This window comes from Salmo salar, chromosome ssa01 (genome assembly GCF_905237065.1).
Source record: "Salmo salar chromosome ssa01, Ssal_v3.1, whole genome shotgun sequence".
NCBI lineage: Eukaryota > Metazoa > Chordata > Actinopteri > Salmoniformes > Salmonidae > Salmo > Salmo salar.
The window spans coordinates 57,567,696-57,588,735 of record NC_059442.1 but is presented as its reverse complement, the minus strand read 5'-3'; the positions used below and the strand labels follow the sequence as shown (position 1 = coordinate 57,588,735).

The following is a 21,040-nucleotide window of genomic DNA, read 5'->3' as shown; positions in this document are numbered from 1 at the left end:
ACCTGCATCCCAGAAGCTGTCTCTTCAGTGTCATTGCTCTTCTGGCTGGACTGGCTGGATGTCTCTGGAGAGAGACAGTCCCTCTCTGGCTGAGTGCTCTCCCCCAGACTGCCTGTCACTCCACTGGAGCTTTGGGAAGACCCCAGTGCCCCACTATGGTCCTGGGTCTCCCCCCTCTGCTCCCTGATTACCCCATGTTTATACCCCAACACAGCTGCTCCATCCCTCCTCTGCTGCAGCTCCTCCTTGGTCACCACATACACTTCATCACCATCAGCAGTCGGACTCTCACTATTGGACTCCTCCCTGTCTGCAACGGACCCATTCTCCCTCCACTGCTGCATCCTGGAGCTCCAGCTCTCTGGCGGCTCCATGTCAAGTCCTATAATCAGGCGCCTGCTGCTCGCCGGGTTGTCCCTCGGACCTCCTCTGTCAAAGCGGGTGTCATACGGTCTCCTCTCCAGGCTGGGGGAGCCCCGGTCTCCCATGTACTGCGGGGGCTGGTGGCGGTGCAGGGTGGGGCTGTCTTTCGTCAGCAGCTCAGCTCTCTGCAGCTGAGGGTCTATGATAGGAGTGTGGGACGCTACCACCAGGTGCAGCGTAGCTGGCATAGCAGGGGAGGAGATTCCCTTCTGCAGTAGGAGGGGGGAGGCTTGCCCCTGTCTTTGACCTGGTCTAGACTCTCTGGAGTGGGGTCCAGCTCTAAGAGACTCCTTGTCTGTCCACCTATGGTCCTGTAAGTGTGTGTGGGTGTTAGCTTCAGGGTGGGGCTGTGCTGGAGAACCCTGGCCGTGGAGGGTGGCGTAGGATTGAGACTCCCTGGAGATGTAGCCAGACTTGGGGCTCTCTGACCTGGTGGAGTTAGCCTGGGACGGAGTGGGGGAGGGAGTCCTCCTGTCCATGAAGATAGTGGACAGCTTGGTAGTGTCCTCTGCCAGCTTACGGGCCATGTGAGGGCTAGTGGCCGGGGAGATACTTCTTCTGTCACTCGTCTGGTTCATTCCCTCTCCCAGCTTGCTGTCATTTGACTGACCTGACTGTTTGGAGTTGACCTTGTTTGGTAAGCAGGGGCTATCGCTAGGAGTGCGGCTGCTAGCCCTCTGGTCGCAAGAGGTTGGGGTGCTGGTAATCATGCTTGCTGGTATTTCATGCTGAATTGCAGTAGGCCTGCCTGAAGGTAATGGTGGGCGAAACTTGGAAGACAACCTTGGACTCTCGTCCCCAAACTTGCAGGACAACCTGGGACTCTCATCCCCTAACTTGCAGGACAACCTGGGGCTGTGGTCCCCACATTTTGAGGACAGCCTGGGACTCTCGTCCCCTTGCCACAGCCTGTGGTTCTGGACACCATGGTGGCAGCTAACACTGGAAGGGGACATGGTGTAGTTGTAGTAGGACTGCCTGGCTTGAACAGAGAGCTGGTGAGAAGCTGGGCTTCTGGGGAGGCCATTCAAACCATGGTTCCTATCAGAGTCTATGAGGTGTGCATTGACTGGCAGCGTTTTGGCACCCCTAGGCAGTACCGGGGACCCACCCCAGGACTGGCAGCGGGGCTGCTGCTGGTAGTACCGAGGCAGGCTGGGGCTTCTGTCTGGGCTGTAGGCCGCCAGTCTGCGCCTCAGTTCCGGGGAGCCAAATTCCTCCATGGCCCTGTAGGTGGCCTCTCTGGCTACAGTGTCCAGAGTGGCCCTGCGGAGGCAGGGGGAGGTCCTGGGAGACCTGCCCGAGGTGGGACAGGACAGTTTGGGGCTGGAGCTACCGGAGCTGTCCGACCACACAGGGTCACTGAGCCTCTTCCTAAGGTGGGCAGGCATATACCCCTCCTCCACGGCTCTAGAGAAAGGGTTCTCAAGTACACTTTGGCACACAGCACTGCGGGGGCTGTCCACAGACTTAATGCTGGCTTTCTCTATGTAGCTAAAGCTGACCACAGAGCACTTGCCCTCGTCCCCCACACCAGAGCCATCGTAGGACCTGCGCCCACTGGTTGGAGTCGAGGGGGACGTTATTCTCCCAGAGGAGGCAGGGGATAGGGGCACCCTCCTGTGGTAGTGCTCAATGTCTGAGGAGCGGGCGAGCACCAGACTGCCATGCTGCGGCCCATTGGGTGCAGGCTGGAGAGTGGAGAGCAGATGACCAATCCCCTCGTAAGGCAGACTCTGCCCATGGTGTGTGGGTGGTCCGGAGTTGTCTGGTAGGTCCAGCTGGAAACTGACAGATTGTCTGGAGGAGGACTTGGAGGTGAGGCTGGGACTGCTGCCCCCATCTTTATGCAACACCCCTGGGGACATGGAGGCTGGGCTGGGGGTGGAGGTGGAGGGGCAAGTGCAGGTACAGGTAGAGGTGGAGGTAGAGTGGCTGGGGGTGTGCTGGGACAGAGGTAGGATGTCAGGCCCTTGGAGCACTAGTGGGTGCATCCCCTCCACACCAGCTCCCAGCTTCTTACCTTCCTCCCCCGGGACAGACCTCACCTCCACATACAGGTGCAGGATCTTGCCTGACGTAGACATGGTCCCCACACTGGCCTCAGTGGAGCCTTTTGTCTATTTTTATTATTCTTTTGGTCTTTGATAGTACTAGTGCTCTTATCCTAAACCTCCTAACCCCAAATGAAACAAAATGGGTCCATTTGGTGAGGGTTAGTAAGCTGGAGGATGATTGGCAGGCCTCTTCGCCATGCTGCAATGCTCAGCTTCTTTTCAGTCTGCCAAAGAGAAAGAAAAGAGTCAATAATATATTAGGACCATTTAGAAGAAAGACAATAAAACAAACAAACAGACACAGAAGGATATCAGGGACTCTTACTGTACTCAGAATCCATGGTTGAATGTGTGTGTGTGGTGTGTATTTTTTGTTTGTGTGTGTTCACCTAAGTTTGTCTCGGAGGAGCCGAATGTGTGTCATGTTATATAAAAAACCTCTGATCTGCTCATTTGCATAACCTGGGAGGTGATTTGGTCATGCCATTGTCTACCAGAATCACCGCATGACTCCATGGTCTAGGTGCTTTCCCCTGACCCCTTGGGTAGGTGACTGTAGGCAACACAGACATAAAAAAACAGCTACTCCCAGTCATTTTGGGTGAGGCTCAAGGTTGTTACCTCTGAACCTACTATCATGGTTAGCCGGGTCAGGTCCTGCTGTATCGTTACCAACCAGTGGAGCACAATTGTGCATAGAGCAATGCTGGAGAAAGTGCATGCACAGAGTACTCACGTCCTGTAACTGACTAATCAATTAAAAACTCATCAACCACAGCCCTGTCAACACTTAACACATACAGTCGTGTCTAAAAGTTTTGAGAATGACACAAATATTAATTTTCACAAAGTCTGCTGCCTCAGTTTGTATGATGGCAATTTGCATATTCTCCAGAATGTTATGAAGAGTGATCAGATGAATTGCAATTAATTGCAAAGTCCCTCTTAGCCATGCAAATGAACTGAATCCCCCCCAAAAAACATTTCCACTGCATTTCAGCCCTACCACAAAAGGACCAGCTGACATCATGTGAGTGTTGACAAGGACAAGGCTCGAGATCACTCTGTCATGCTGATTGAGTTCGAATAACAGACTGGAAGCTTCAAAACGAGGGTGGTGCTTGGAATCATTGTTCTTCCTCTGTCAACCATGGTTACCTGCAAGGAAACATGTGCCGTCATCATTGCTTTGCACAAAAAGGGCTTCACAGGCAAGGATATTGCTGCCAGTAAGATTGCTCCTAAACCAACCATTTATCGGATCATCAAGAACTTCAAGGAGAGAGGTTCAACTGTTGTGAAGAAGGCTTCAGGGCGCCAAAGAAAGTCCAGCAAGCGCTAGGACCGTCTCCTAAAGTTGATTCAGCTGCGGGATCGGGGCACCACCAGTACAGAGCTTGCTCAGGAATGGCAGCAGGCAGGTGTGAGTGTATCTGCACGCACAGTGAGGCGAAGAGTTTTGGAGGATGGCCTGGTGTCAAGAAGGGCAGCAAAGTAGCCACTTATCTCCAGGAAAAACATCAGGGACAGACTGATATTCTGTAAAAGGTACAGGGATTGGACTGCTGAGGACTGGGGCATCTGGAAAAAAGCTTGTCCGGAGAAGACAAGGTGAGCGCTACCATCAGTCCTGTGTCATGCCAACAGTAAAGCATCCTTAGACCATTCATGTGTGGGGTTGCTTCTCAGCCAAGGGAGTGGGCTCACTCACAATTTGGCCTAAGAACACAGCCATGAATAAAGAATGGTACCAACACATCCTCCGCGAGCAACTTCTCCCAACCATCCAGGAACAGTTTGGTGACGAACAATGCCTTTTCCAGCATGATGGAGCACCTTGCCATAAGGCAAAAGTGATAACTAAGTGGCTCTGGGAACAAAACATCAATATTTTGGGTCCATGGCCAGGAAACTCCCCAGACCTTAATCCCATTGAGAACTTGTGGTCAATCCTCAAGAGGCGAGTGGACAAACAAAAACCCACAAATTCTGACAAACTCCAAGCATTGATTATGCAAGAATGGGCTGCCATCAGTCAGGATGTCGCTCAGAAGTTAATTGACAGCATGCCAGGGCGGATTGCAGAGGTCTTGAAAAAGAAGGGTCAACACTGCAAATATTGACTCTTTGCATCAACTTCATGTAATTGTCAATAAAAGCTTTTGACACTTATGAAATGCTTGTAATTATACTTCAGTATTCCATAGTAACATCTGACAAAAATATTTAAAGACACTGAAGCAGCAAACTTCGTGAAAATTAATATTTGTGTCATTCTCAAAACTTTTGGCCATGACTGTACAGTACATCACGTTTTTTTCCCCCACACAACCATTTACAACTCACTATTCCCTGGCTAACTGTTCAAATGCCGACCTAAACAACATTTCCATATAGTGGCATGGACTTCCACATGTGCTTTCTATTCCTGCTATTAAATAGCGATGGCGAAGCAGCTTGAGTGTCTGCGGAGGTAGGTAAGAGTAGTGTTCTGGTGTTCTCAGCTCTGTTAGGTGTTCTGTGAGTAATATGTTGTTACCAGAGAATCCTCAACTACACAGAACAGTCTGACCCCTCTCAAAATAGTGCGTCAGAAGAGTAAAACCTGAAAATGTTTTGCCAGAAATAATAATGTATCATAGTATCATAAGTGATGGCTCCTGGCTGTAAACAATTTGTTATCATACAGTACAGGTCTTGCTTGGATCTGTGATGGACTCCACAAATGTGTCTGATTGCTAGTTGGAAACAGACCTGTAAGAGGTCTGTTGGATTAATCAAAGCTATTTTGAAAGGTGAGGGATCCTTGAACTTTGAGGCTCAGAATGAACCAAAACAAGAGACAACAGCAGGCAGACAAGTTACTTTGTGGTTACCCAACACATTCCACGTTTTTTTATTATCAATCCAAATTTGTAGTGTCTGTCAAGTTCACACTCACACCATCTCCTCAGTCTAGAATAGCAAGTGTGAAATTCTCTCAGTTTGAGTTTAATTACAGAGATACCAGAGAGAGGCAACACATTTGGAATTGATATAATGTCTGGTTAAATTCGATAGTGGCTCTGACATAGTTTCCTTTTGAGAGGTCATGGGCCCACCTTTAGAGGAACTTGTTCTCTCTATGTTGTCTCCACGTTGTTTACCTTAGTCACGGCAGGACAGTCATTACCACACAAATCATAAGTAGGAGGAGGAAAGCCCCAACCACTGCCACTGCCAGCACCTTGCTCTAATATTAGCTCTTACCGGACGCAATGTTGTCAGTCTGATCCTCACACATCACGTACAGACACTCAGAGACACCAGTAATTATAGTGTAGCAGGTAGTTACCAAGGCCAGATAATGGTAATTAAGGCAAAGTAATGAATAGTTTGAAAAGATTATTATGCTTTTTTTTGGTCTGGAAATTTGATCACTAAAGATAAACAATCATCTCCCATGTCATCAGTATCTCACACATCTGTGTATGTACGCCTTTGAAATGCCCTTAAGGGAAATAGTGTCATGATCCAAATCATCCCAGACCCTAAATCACACACACACACACACACACACACACACACACACACACACACACACACACACACACACACACACACACACACACACACACACACACACACACACACACACACACACACACACACACACAAGCTGGATGCAGGGGCTGATCACGACTATCCGAAATCCCAGGAAAAAGCAGGGTTGTGTCATGACTCTCCTGGGAAAGTGCCAGGCATGGTCGAGGGCAGTCACACATACACGCCTCGCACACCCATAGCTGCACAGTCACTGCAGAGACACACTAACGCAAAGGTAAGGGAGGGATCCTGTCCAGTAGTTGTAAACAAGTATATCATCTAACCTACCCTTGGCCTGTACTGTGTCCAACAACCTTTATAAAGAGAAGGGAAAAATATTTATTAGTGATTCAACACAGCAGCCTCTGGTCTCACACTGTAGAAAATGTAATGAAATGTCAAGGTGACAGCAGATTGTAAATTACACAGAGAGATCCACCTTGACGCACACACTCGTACAAACACGTACTCTGATAGGGGCGTTCTGAGAAGATGTCTGTGACAAATGCATGGCCTTTGTGATTACGAACCTGTTGAATTGACTGCAGTTAGGCTACGTGACCATCTTGCTAATCATATTCCCCAGCACCATTTACCCTCATCTTTTGGCCTGAGCCTCCCTGTGCAGTTTCATTTTTAGCCCTGTACAGTAGGTATAATAAAGTATTCACCCACCCTTGGATATTTGTCACATTTTGAACACGTTAGAGTGGGATTGAAAGAGACTTCAATTTATTTTTTGGGTGATTGAGCCACACAAAATACTCCATAAAGTCAGAGTGAAAAGTCCTGTGGAGAATCCTGAACATGCAACCTATCATGACGTTGGCCTGTGGGTAAGGTTTATGACCCCCCCGTAAATACCTTTCTCCCTTCCCCTCTCTTTCTGACCCTACTGAAGGACTTGAATAGCCTGTGTTAAATATAGAGAGTCTGGGAACATCAAACAAATGGGGAAAAGGAACCATATTTTGGTAATAAAACCAGTTGGAAATATGCTTGGGAACGTAATGAGTATGGATGTCAGTTCGGTTGTCATCTGAGACATTATGACTGATGACAGGATGACATAAACTGTACCTGAGAAAGTATACACCCTCTAGTTATCAGAGTAACATGGAATTGTTATGCAATTGAAATGTTTGATATTGAAATTGTTTGTTAGGAGATTAAATGTAATTTTGGCTTCCAAATGAGAGAATTGGGTTTTCATAAGGAAAGTGCCCTGCTTGATCAGTGGCCCACGCCTGTGAAGAGACAGGGGTTATAAACGATGAAACACATCCTTCCCCCTCTCCACTATATAAGCCTTTGACGAAAAGATAACCACATGTTCCAGTACGTGAGGTCTGCAGCCTCTACGTTAGAAGGACACACGTCAAGTACAGAACTAAGCCAACCTCGGCGTGAGCTTTGGTGGCGAATGGTATGAACTTTGAGCTTATTCACTACAGAAGTGATACTTCCTAGCCGTTGAGTTAGCAGCGGCCGCTGTAGACGGGGGCTAGGAAAGGACGGACGACGGATCCAGTCTAACAACGAACAGACGAAGATACCACCACGTATCCAATTTACCACCAGAGACATTCTTCCGAGGACAGGAAGATCTGTTGGCCAACCCGGCCAGCATCTACGACCAATCTACCGAAGCGCAGCTCAGAGTAAATATTTATTGCATTTTCCTTTTCCAAATGGGCGGTAATTTAGAATGCATAAGATAATGTATTTACGATAGCATAGTTGCTGTTTCTTCGTTCCTAACTCTTCCCGCTCTTTCATTCAAGCCCAACCCCCTTTCCTTTGTGTAACCAGCCATCATACAGGTTCCGTCCACCAGGACGTTTTCTGTATGACATCATTTGTATTCTGTGTATATGTAATTCTGTGTGATTAGTTTAGGTATTTAGTAAATAAATAATTAAACACAATTTGGTATTGCTGATTCAACTTGTTAGCCAGGGTTCGTGAAGATAGCCAAGAATTTACAACTTTCATTATGAGACTGAAAATAAGATAAGGGTTAATATTGACTGCTATCGATGTAAAATATGACTAAGTATTTTAAGAGTTTATTCGGAAGATAACGGCTCTATAAACGTTCTTCCGTGGTGCCCCGACTTTCTAGTTAATTACATTTAGCATAATCAGGTAATATTAATTACAGAGAAAGGATTTTATAGGTTAGCATGTCATATCACTTAATCCGGCATAGCCAAAGACACGACAAACCAAACTTAGCAGGGGTCATACACTAACCTGAGGACAGGAAGAATAAACCTGTTTCACTCTCTGAAAAACACCACAGAAAGGGCTGCATTTCAGAAAAGCAGGTAGGGCCCTCCACAGTACCAAATACTAAACTACAGTATGTACCATAAGTATTTACCCCTTGGAGTTTTTCACATTTTGTTGCATTACAAAGTGGGATTGAAATAGATTGATCTGCATAAAATATTGTATAATGTCAAAGTGAATAGAAAATTCTACAAATTAATCCCCCAAAAATTATCAACAAAAATATAGTCGTGGCCTAAGTATTTCTCTTTGTTTAGGCAAGCCTAAATTAGTTCTGGAGTACAATTTTGCTTAACAAATCACATATAAGTTACATGGACTCACTCAGTGTAAAATAATATGGGTTGACATTACTGAATGGCTACTCCTTCATCTTTCACCCATACTGTACATCTGTAAGGCCCCTCAGTCAAGCAGATTCAACAAAACATACCTGGGAGCTTTTTGAAAGCATCATAAAGAAGGGAATTGTTTAGTAGATGGTAACAATAACACATCAGACACTTAATATCTTTTTAAGTGTAGTTGCAACCCCCCCCCCATCTCTCTGATCACTACTTTGTTTCCTCCAACCCTACTCACTCAATCCTATCCTCTCTTCTTTCTGCTAAGTCCTTCTCCCTCCAGTCTCCTGACTCTGCCTATTTGACCCTACTCTTCTCCCTTTCTGCATTCTTTGACTCTCACAGTCCCCTTTCCTTCCAGCTGGCCCAACCTTCCCCTCCTGCTCCGTGACTGAGTGTCTCACTGCATGCTAACAGAACAGGGCTGCGGGCAGCTGAGTAGAAATGTGGGAAAAAGAAACTTCCGGAGGACCTATCATCCTTTCGCTCCCTCCTCTCTACCTTCTCTTCCTCCGTATCGGCTGCTAAAGCCGCTTTAATTATTTTTACATTTATTTTTGTATAATTTAAACAAATTATTTACTCTATATACAAAATGTATACGTACGAACAAAATCCGCTTTCTATCACTCAAAATGTCAAGCTTCTGCCTCCAACCCTGGGAAATGCCTCCACTTTATCGTCCCTCCTTAATCCTCCTCTCCCTCCCTGCGGGTGACTTTGTCAAGCACTTTTCTTTTTTTGTTAAAAAGGTTGACGACATCTGCTCCTCATTCACTCAGCCTACTGAGTCTCCACTGACACAGAACTACCCTGTGACTAGGGATGTCTGGCCGCCCAACAACCTGCCCACTTGAACACATCCCCTCCTCCAGACCTTCTCACATTCCTCACTTCCCTCATCCCTGACCACTGCCTGCTTTCCCTCTGACTTCAAAATGGACAAAGTGGTTCCCCTCCTCAAGAAACCAACACTCGACCCCTTCGGCGTAAAAAACTACAGACCGGTATCCATTCTTTCCAAAACACTTGAGCATGCGGTGACTTTCCTTCTTTTTTCTTTCTCTCTCTCACTCTTCTCTCAGGGTTGGGCATCTCAGGCTCGGCACACTCCTGGATTGCATCCTACCTGGCAGATTGCTCCTACCAGGTGTTGTGGAGAGGATCTGTGTCTGCACCACATGCTCTCACCACTGGTGTCCCACAGGGCTTGGTTCTCAGCCCTCTCCTCTTTACACAAAGTCATTCATCTCTGTCATATCCTCACATTGTTTCTCTTATCATTGCTATGCGGTTGACACTCAACTACTCTTGTCCCCCCCCCCTTCTGACACCCAGGTGGCAACACGGATCTCTGCATGCCAGGCAGACATCTCAGCTTGGATGTCGGTCCACCACTTCAAGCTCAACCTCGAAAAAACTGAGCTGCTCTTCCTCTTCCGTGGAAGGCTTGCCCGCTCCAAGACCTCTCCATCACAGTTGACAACACCACTGTGTCCCCCTCCCAGAGTGCAAAGAACCTTGGCTTGACCCTGGACAACACCCTGTCGTTCTCCGCAAACATCAAAGTAATGACTCACTCCTGCAGGTTCATGCTTTACAACATTCATAGAGTACGACCTTTCCTCACACAGGAAGAGGCACAGGTCCTAATCCAAGCTCTTGTCATCTCCTGTCTAGACTACTGCAACTCTGTTGGCTGGGCTCCCTGCTTGTGCCATCAAACCCCTGCAACTTATCCATAATGCCACAGCCCGCCTGGTTTTCAACCTTCCTAAATTAATCCATGTCATCCCACTTCTCCGCACACTCCACTGGCTTCCAGTCGAAGCTTGCATCATCTTCAAGACCTACGGAGCAGCAAGGGGAACTGCCCCTCCTTACCTTCAGGCTATGCTCAAATCCTTACAGTCGAGCACTCCATTCCACTACCTCTGGTTTCTCGGCAGCTCCCACTCAGCCCAGTCAAAGTTATTCTCTGTCCTGGTACCCCAACGGTGGAACAAGCTTCCCCCTAAAGTCAGGATAGCGGAGTCCCTGCCCATCTTTCGAAAACATCAGAAACCTTGCCTCTTTGATGAGTATCTTAAATAACGTTCACAGCGCCTTCAATTTATTTCAATCCCACTTTCTAACGCAACAAAATGTGAAAGAAATCCAAGGGTGTGAATACTTATGATACCCACTGTACAGCATTGCTGTTTAAGACAACAACACATACAGTAATCACCTCAGCTATCCCTACACACTGGTCAATCAAGATTAGTAAGGTTTTGTGTTAACGACAGAACACATAGAGGGGCGATGAAGAGTCAGGTCACAAGACAAGTTGTAACACTATCTGTGAATACCAAGGTAACTGACAACGACCTGAAATGGACACCTACTTGTGTAATAGAATGCTGGGTGACAGTTTTACAAAAGCACCAAAAAGGGGGGGGGGGTGGTTAACAAAAAAGAGTTCAGTACAAATAACTTCTGGTTGGCTTGTCCCAAGATGTTTAGTTGTCCTTATGCATGTAAAAATTAATACTACGAAGATACAGAAATAAGCAAACTATAGATTTAGTATATCGAATTACACAACAAGGTTAACTACCTGTTCTTGAGACAGGGGACAGGACCCGTGCTTACGTCATTGAATACAAAGTAGTCTGGCAGGAGTCAGACGTGAACAAATGAAGGAAAGGCCACTCTAGGCCACTGTATAAATAGTTAAGTTAATTGGGCCCGTATGAAGTGGAATAAATCCAGAGCCCAGTTTTTCAAAAGTTATCTATCTGGATTTCGCCCTGACCCAGGACATCAACCAGACAGCTGGAGACTATTACAACCATGAGACAGAACTATTAATTTTTTTTAAATGTCAGATCCATTTAGTTTCATCAAATTCAAACCCCGATTATCACAGACATCAATCTCCCCTGATGACCAGGTGGAGGAGAATTTGAGGGAGATTTTATTAATAAAAAAATAAAAAAACACTTGCTCCTAAATCATAACGCCTCAAAAATCATGTCTGGTTGTTTTGGTTTTTCACAGACTAGCAACTAAGTAGACAATTTAAAAAAACACATCTGTCAATTCTAGTCTCAAGTATTTTTAAAACAAAGAGACCAATAGACATTCATATTAATAACATCACAAAGCCACATGTTGAACTGGTTGTTGAAAAAGGAACACTGGGTAGAGTACAACCTCATAATAGCACACTCAAGGATCAACATGTGTCCCCCACCCTTCTCTTCCTTCTTTCTCACACACCCTGATAAGCAGGGCAGTTAGGCAGACTTTTTCTGTACTCTACCTAATAGGATTCCACCCACCTCCTCCATTGCTGTTCAAATCTAATAAAATGTTATTTGTCAAATGCTTTGTAAACAAACAGGTGTAGACTAACAGTAAGCAAGCATTTCCCTGTCAGTCTACACCGGTTGTTTACGAAGCATGTGATGAATAGTTTGATTTGACTTGATTTGTTCAATCCACAGGCACACATACACTGTACACAGAGTCCCACTATAACACCAATCTCTCTTACCTCAGACTCCTCCCCATCTTGCAAACAGCATCCCCTGAGTGGCAGCAACAAAGGCTGGGACTGACTCCTTCCTCCCTCTCGTCTCCCTTTCTCCTCTTCACCACCTCTAAACTTACAGTGGCTGTCCGCTTTGCCAGCTCATCCATACTGGATTTACGCCTCCCACACTACTCAGTGTGTGCTCCTCCCTCCTCTTCCTCCTCCTCCTCCTCCTCCTCTAGACTCCCTAAGTCCAATGGAGCACTGTCTTCCACCTCCTGCCACTCATGGTGCTTTGTCCCTCCCTCCAGGAAGAGTTCTCGACCAATCAGATCCCTTGATCCAGTGCCGTCTTACCGGCCCAATGGCTAGTGGTGTAAAGTAGTTTGTTTAGCACTAACAGATGGTTGAAGACAGTGCAGCTTATAGTTCCTGTGGAGCTAACAAGGTCAGACAGGACTGGCATGCCAGGATAAAGAGACAGGGCTAATTTGAGTCGTAGAGTCCGGGGTAAAAGTTGTGATCCTCTGAGGAACTACAAAGATAGACAAATCCGGGGCGTCAGGTTCACAAGCTCACCCTCGGACAGTCAGTGCTTTTCTATCCCTCTGATAACCCTACTAGCACTCTCTCTAGGTATCAACACTGACTGGCTGGCTGTAGCATGGTCTCTACTCTATCTCACCAGGAGGTTCTGGACTTGGGAATTGTATGTAATACATTCTGTCAATCACGTTTGATGACAGATAAACAGCAGAGCAGAGACCATGTAAGTTATTATTCTCTCACTGCCACATGGAAGTGACAGCTTAACAAATGGCACCCCACTGTATTGTGCCAGTCCTACCCCTCCCAGCCTGTCACCCCGCCTCACTCTCTATTTTCTGTGGCTTGGCTGCGATCAGAAGTGAATTTCCACAACTTCCCCAGTCAATCTTCTCCTGGCTGGTGTCCGATCCTTCCAGACAAGAACGAGGGGAAAGGAAATGCAGACTCAGACCTCTCTGGATTGGTCTTTCCAGACAGACAGCTTAACCCGTCAACGCAAAATCCAGACTGGGAAAACAAGCTTTACTAATGGTGATCTTTAGAGACTTAATAAGTCTTTGTGAAGCTGTAAATGGTGCTGTGGCTTCGCTGAAGGGAATGTGTGACTGGATTCATCCACTGTATATAGACTTTTTGTTTTCTTTTGTTCTACTGTATTATTGACTGTATGTATGTTTATTCCATGTGTAACTCTGTGTTGTTGTATGTGTCGAATTGCTTTGCTTTATCTTGGCCAGGTCACAGTTGCAAATGAGAACTTGTTCTCAACTAGCCTACCTGGTTAAATAAAGGTGAAATAAAAAATACATTAAAAAATCTTGGCTGACACCAAGTGGGATTCAGAGTCTCCTCAGACCCAAACGCAATGTCCGATTTCAAAACAATGGAGCCTATAAAACAGCTGAGACAGATTCACGTGAGACCGATTCAATTTCATGTCATAAGACTGACCCTGAAGTCAATTGTATGTAGCTATATCCTAATCTTTTGACCCATCAGCAGCTGAGCATATAAGCAGATCAATTCCATGTACAGTACGGAACAATCAACCCCTTACTCACCAAGATGCTTATCAGCAACAGTCAATTGTTAAGGGCGATTCCAGCGTTATGGACATTACATCTGCATGCAGAAATCCCCCAAAACTTTAATGTCTCACAGAATTGACAAAAAATGTTGAAATGAAATGTTTGATGAGTGTGTCTATAGTACCCCTTCGAGGGAGTGTATAACCCCAAAAAGCAGACTTCTAAATATTGGCTTGTTGGAGAAATAATGAAAATAAGGTGCGTTATGGATGTTACATGAAATGGACAAGATTTTTGGGGAGACTGAATATATTATTATAAGTCTGAGTTCGTAAGTCTTAGGTCAAAACATGACTAGGCATTTCGAAGGAAAGGTTTGGCTGAACACAAAAACTATTATTTTGAAAAGATTGTCATTCCAATAATTACTTTCGATTAAAAAAAACTACCGTTATGGATATCACACCCTCCGTTATGGACGTTACAGAGTCTGAAATAGACATTAACATTTTAAAGATGTCTTGGTCAAAATCTAATATAAATAGATTTGTCATTTGGAATGTTTTTAAAATGTCAGCAAAAGGCATAGTACATTAGGATTGCATAATTACAGATAGTCTGAATAGGATACAAGGCCAGACACCACACCCTAATATATACAGTACCAGTCAAAAGTTTGGACACAACTACTCATTAAAGGGATTTTCTTTATTTTTACTATTTTCTACATTGTAGAATAATAGTGAAGACATCAAAACTATGAAATAACACACATGGAATCATGTAGTATCCAAAAACATGTTAAACAAATAAAAAAATATTTTAGATTCTTCAAAGTAACCACCATTTGCCTTGACAGCTTTGCACACGCTTTTCCTTGACTCTGCGGTCCAACTCATCCCAAACCCTCTCAATTGGGTTGAGGTCGGGTGATTGTGGAGGCCAGGTCATCTGATGAAGCACCATCTCCAAACCAGATGGGAGGGCATATCGCTACAGAATGCTGTGGTACCCATGCTGGTTAAGTGTGCCTTGAATTCTAAATAAATCACAGACAGCGTCACCAGCAAAGCACCCCCACACCATCACACCTCCTCCTCCATGCTTCACGGTGGGAACCACACATGCAGAGATCATTCGCTCACCTACTCTGTGTCTCACAAAGACACAGCGGTTGGAACCAAAAATCTCAAATTTGGACTCATAAGACCAAAGGACAGATTTCCACTGGTCTAATGTCCATCACTCGTGTTTCTTGGCCCAGGCAAGTCTCTTCTTATTATTGGTGTCCTTTAGTAGTGGTTTCTTTGCAGAAATTCAACCATGAAGGCCTGACTCACGCAGTCTCCTCTGAATAGTCGCTGTTGAGATGTGTCTGTTACTTGAAATCTGTGAAGCATTTATTTGGACTACAATCTGAGGTGCTTTTAACTCTAATGAAATGATCCTCTGCAGCAGAGGTAACTCTGGGTCTTTGTTTCCTGTGGCGGTCCTCATGAGAGCCAGTTTCCGTTTCAAGTTCTTGAAGTTTTCCGAATTGACTGACCTTCATGTCTTAAAGTAATGATGGACTGTAATTTCTCTTTGCTTATTTGAGCTGTTCTTGCCATAATATGGACTTGGTCTTTTACCAAATAGGGCTATCGTCTGTATACACCCACTACCTTGTCACAACACAACTGATTGGCTCAAATGCATTAAGAACGAAAGAAATTCCACAAATTAACAAGTCACATCTGTTAATTGAAATGCATTCCAGATGACTACTCATGAAACTGGTTGAGAGAATGCCAAGAGTGTGCAAAGCCGTTATCAAGGCAAAGGGTGGCTACTTTGAAGAATATAAAATACATTTTGATTTGTTTAACACTTTTTTGTGTTATTCATATGTGTTATTTCATAGTTTTGAACCCTTGAGTAGGTGTGTCCAAACTTTTGATGGGTACTGTATATCAAATATAAGAGGTAGACAGCAGCCAACCAAATTGTGAACTAAAACTCGCATTTCACTTTTATCCCCTTACTAGCACTGCCTTTACTAGCTACTAGCTACTTTGAGGAAAAATGTACTTACTATGACTGAGCTATGTGGTTGTCCCACCAAGCGATTTTAAGATGAATGCACTAACTGTAAGTCACTTTGGATAACAGCGTCTGCTAAATGACTAAAATGTAAATGTATATTGCAAATACACTTTTCTGGACACTAGATTTATTCGGTATATTTTTTTGGGGGGGGGGTTCATTTGAAAAATACTACGCCTGTTCTCATCTTTCTATCTAAAGAATAGCACTGTCATATATGAGAAATGCATTTCAACATGTTTTCCAAGAGAATATTAGCTAGAACACATGATTTTCACATCATATCAACATTTGCTTCAGTAACCATCTGAAGAATACATCTCAGAACAAGCACAAACAATGTGGTGTATGCACAACATGCATCAATACCCATCACATCCACAACCGTTATGGATTACGCTGGAAAAGGATACTGATAATGAAAAGAGAGAAATGTAATTATAGACCATACAAAACCATCGCTTTACAGAAAAAGTTGATGATCCGATCTAAGGTGCATGTTTTACAAAAAACTTTTCTTAAAAAACGTTATGGATGTCACATTGTCTGTCCCAGTTACCTCCCTTGAATTTGGTCTGTAGACACTTGAATTTGGTCTGTATTGCTTCATTAACGTCTCATCTTCATAACTAATACTTGGGGATAGCTGTGAATGGAAAAACAAGCTCTGTGACACCTTTTAAAAAGCCATGAAATGACTGATTGAAAAGCTTTTTTTCAGACTTGGACACACTGTCTGTAATGGTCAAAATTCATGCAATTTCCTACTTAAACTTTTCAAATAAAGCCTGAACTTCAGCATATAGACCAGGGTTCTCCAACCCTGTTCCCGTAGAGCTACCCTCCTATCAGTTTCACTCCAACCCCAGTTGTAACTAACCTGATACAGGCTATCAACCAGCTAACTATTAGAATCAGGTGCGCTAGATTAGGGTTGGAGTGAAAACCTACAGGAACGGTAGCTCTCCAGAACAGGGTTGGAGAGGGCTGATATAGACCTTAAGGATAATTATGAACGTGGTATCATTTGGAAATGACTAACCTGTGGATGCTCAGGTCGACTTTCCCACATTATCACCCTACACAGAATTACAGTCACATCCACTGACCATGCAAAGTGAGCCGTTTCATCTGGGGACAGTTTAACATCCCCATCCATAGCTCAGATTCTAAGAAAAACATCACAGCATGTGAATGAAAACATTAACCACAGAATGGCCCTGCATTGTCTTCAGTCCAGCTATATTGCATCAGAATGTTTTATGGCCCAGAAATCCCACTTTATGCTCTGGCAGACAGATCGATGGCTCATATGCTTAACCAAGTGCCTTACACAGTCAGATCAATCTGGGCTGGAGAATGGCGCAATGCACTACCTCTGTTATTGGAGCAATCTATTCTCTGATGAGATGCAGTGCCAAGCCAGGCTGCAGTGGGGAGCCTGCCTACTGGGCACACACTGGTTGAATCAACGTTGAAGTACTGTATAATATTCACTGGAGGAATCAGAATTATATTGTCACCTGGAGGTGGCAGACTGAAGGTATTCAAAGAATGCCCCCCAATCCCCCTCTTAGAAATGTCCTTCCCTCCATGGCTCCACCCACTGGACACACGGTTTGAATCAATGTTGTTTTCACGTAATTTGTCAACATATTGTGACGTGGAATCAATGTGGAAAATTTGAAAAAGTCATCAACCAGTACTGTTTTCATCTCATTTCAACCAGCATTGTTAAAAAAAAAAGACGTGAATCCAACATATCAATCATTAACTTGTAGACCAACTGGAAAATGAATTTTGAACGCAATCAAACATTAACATTTGAAGACGTATATTCTGCTTGGATAGAAAATACACTGTATAATGTGAATAACATATATAAAATACAATATCCTAAGGTAAAAGAGATAGAGACGTGAATCCAACATATTAATAAGTTGTCGATTACATTTGAAATCAACCAACCCATCCTTCATATAAAAGAGTTCTACCTGAAGTGCATTACCCCTCACATACCAGTAGGAGTCCCTGTTCAGGCACAAATCATTGGGCTGTGGCTTCACATTTTATTTAGGTTGATGGTAGCCTAGGCAGCCGATAGCAGCTGCTAAATCAGCACTATCGTCTAGGAATGATATGCATTCATGGTAATACACTCGCAACCTGAATGGACCTGTGGACCGGCTTGTACATAAAGCATCATCCATTCAGGTTGCAAAGGCAAAAATATGTGTACCGTCTTAATAAAACACAATTTCCTACCACCATTTGGGGATTTTCTGACAAATTAGGATGTTGCACACCGCGTTCAGCCAAGGGTGTGCAACATCCTAAGTTGCCCGAAAAACTTTGCAGACTGAATGAAGGATGCTTTATGTGAAAGCCGGTCCACAGGGGACACGAGTGTATTACCGTGAATGCACACCAAGCCTAGAAGACAGTGCAGATCTAGCGGCTACTATTGGCTGCCTAGGCTGGGTTGATAGCATGACGTTGAAACAATGATGCTGATTCAAACATACCCTTTTACTATCAACATTGAAACAAGGTCAAATAAAATATATCTAATCAAATCTAAAATTCAACATAATTTCAACCACCCAATCACTGAGTGTCCAAAACATTAGGAGCACCTTCGTAATATTGAGATGGACCCCCTTTTGCCATCAGAACAGCCTCAGATCGTCAGGTTGGCTGGATGTCCTTTGGGTGGTGGACCACTCTTGATACACACGGGAAACTGTTGAGTGTGAAATACCCAGCAGCGTTGCAATTTTTGACACACTGAAACTGGTGCGCCTGGCACCTACTACCCCGTTCAAAGGCATTTACATTTTTTGTCTTGCCCATTCACCCTCTGAATGACACACAGACAATCCATGTCTCAATTGACTCAATGCTTAAAAATCTTTCTTTAACCGGTCTTCTCCCCTTCATCTACACTGATTGAAATAAATTTAACAGGTGACATCAATAAGGGATCATAATGTAGCTTTCACCTGGATTCGCCTAGTCAGTATGTCATAGAAAGAGCAGTTCTTCCTAATGTTTTAAACACAGTACAAAACCCATAGGATGAAAAAAAAAGTTCAATGCAATTTCAACGTACACATAGTTCTGATGATCATGTTGAAATTAGATTGATGTAACAACCTGTTAAATCAGGTTAAGTCAATGTATTTAAGTTTGACCCTAATCTCAAAAACAGTACTGGTTGATTCCACATTGACAAATTATGTTTAAAACACCATTGACTCAACCAGTGGGTGCCCAGTGGGTGGGGACATGGGGAAAGGGGAATTGCTAAGAGGGGGGGGAGTGGGGGCATTTTTTAAGGACTGCTGAAATATCATGGCCTCAGCATCAAAACGATGTCATAGGCTCCTGTGTCTGTCTGTCTGTCAGGCATGCACACTGCCCTTATCACCAGGCAGCATCTGCATAAAACATTATGGCCACACAGTCGGGGGGGGATGATGTCCATGAATGAAAAGTGGACTCACTGGAGACAGAGCATCAGAGGAGAAAGAGGGTGGAATTGATGAGGTGAAATGTACAGTACAAGGAAGGACAGAGTGAGAGAGAAGAAAGTGTGTTTGTAAGAGAGAGAGAGAGAGAGAGAGAGACCCAGAAGTATTGTGCAACAGCCTTGCTGACTGAGTTGCACCTGGGCCAGGGGACTGAAGTCAGTGAAGTGCAGTTTATAGATTTTGTTTATGTTTTAATTGATTAAACTAGGCAAGTCATCGGATGAAACACTGTCATCCGATAGGCTGGAGGAAATGGACTAGGCCTACTGCCTCTGAACTTTAAAAAGGCTTGTCAGACACAGTGATTGGATATGTACTAAATAAGATATTCAAATAATCTTGTGGTTTGTGGACAGCAGTGATACCAGGTCGTAGTTAGGGGAAACAGTTTTACATGGCAGAATAAATGTACATGAATGTCTGTTGGACAGATCTGACACAAAGAAAGATGGCTATGTTCAGTCTTGTTGAATGGGAAATAATACTTCAGTAGGGAACAGGTGTTTGATTACCACACATAAATCTGCATTGCCTATGGCTTGAGCAAAATAAAATAAACAGACCACTGAAAAAAGTTTGGAATGGAGTTAGGCTATGTCAGATTTGAAGATACTCTAGGTCTGCAATGTGAATACTGTAATATCAATAGTTTACAAGTGAGCTCTGCACCTTACAATCTGTCCCAAACAACTAGCATCTGCCCTATGGTCACTGTTCTGCGACAGAACTGTAAAGTGATGTTGTTGGGTGAACTGGAGCATAGAAGATGGAAATGATAGGCTTCAACACAAGAGCTATCTTTAAAAAAAGAAAACAATAGGCTATTATAGCTGGAACAATTCCTGGAGAGATATTTTCATTAATTAATGAAGAGTCGCATTGCTAGCCTACAATAACAAACCTCACTGCAAGCTTGTCACGGTTCATGAAGATAGTCACTTACCCCTGCCATTACATGAATGCTAATTATATAAGATGCAGCAGAATCCTGATACAGCCGCCGAGCAGCCGTGTTTACATTCGCTGCTGGTCAACCCCTTTTTTCTGCAATGAGTAGGTTGACGTAGTAACCTTGGTTGAAAAGCAGATTTCCATTCATAGCTAAACCGTTCTGAAACGGACAGCTCCTCAGATACACCCTCGCTCCACGAAGAGCACGCCATGCGCGCCGCTCACGCACGCGCACCCTCCTAGCGCGAGCATCAACGGCTCTTCTCTCACAGAGCGCGTGCTATTTACGCCTCCTCGAAGCAGTGTTTAAAGTGCAATTTGCACTGAATACGGACTTGAAATCTATATTAGCCTATCTAACAGACCGACCATATAGCACACAGGGCTTACTACTACTAGGCTAACCTGTGTCAAAAAGAACATAGTAGGTCAACTATTATAAGAAAATAATGGATATTAGGCTGCTATCTCTTTACCTAGTAACCTACTGTACATGCCCATTCTTTTTCAACCATATACTCTACATGACCAAAAGTATGTGGACACCTGCTCGTCAAACATCTCATTCCTAAATCATGGGCATTAATATGGAATTGGTCCTCCCTTTGCTGCTATAACAACCTCCATTCATCTGGGAAGGCTTTCCACTGTTAGTACATTGCTGTGGGCA

General features: G+C 44.3%; 1 protein-coding gene across 1 annotated transcript in view; it reads right to left on the bottom strand.

The window, feature by feature from the left end:
• Positions 1-20,588, bottom strand: part of psda (pleckstrin and Sec7 domain containing a) — a 64,045-nt gene extending 43,457 nt beyond the window's left edge. Inside the window, exons 1-2 of the mRNA XM_014202127.2 lie at positions 20,363-20,588; positions 3-2,704 (exon numbers count right to left, since the gene is read on the bottom strand). Coding sequence (XP_014057602.2) covers positions 3-2,510 — 2,508 coding nt within the window. The 5' untranslated portion in view covers positions 2,511-2,704; positions 20,363-20,588. The remainder of the gene's footprint in view (positions 1-2; positions 2,705-20,362) is intronic.
• Between the last annotated feature and the right edge of the window lie 452 nt (positions 20,589-21,040).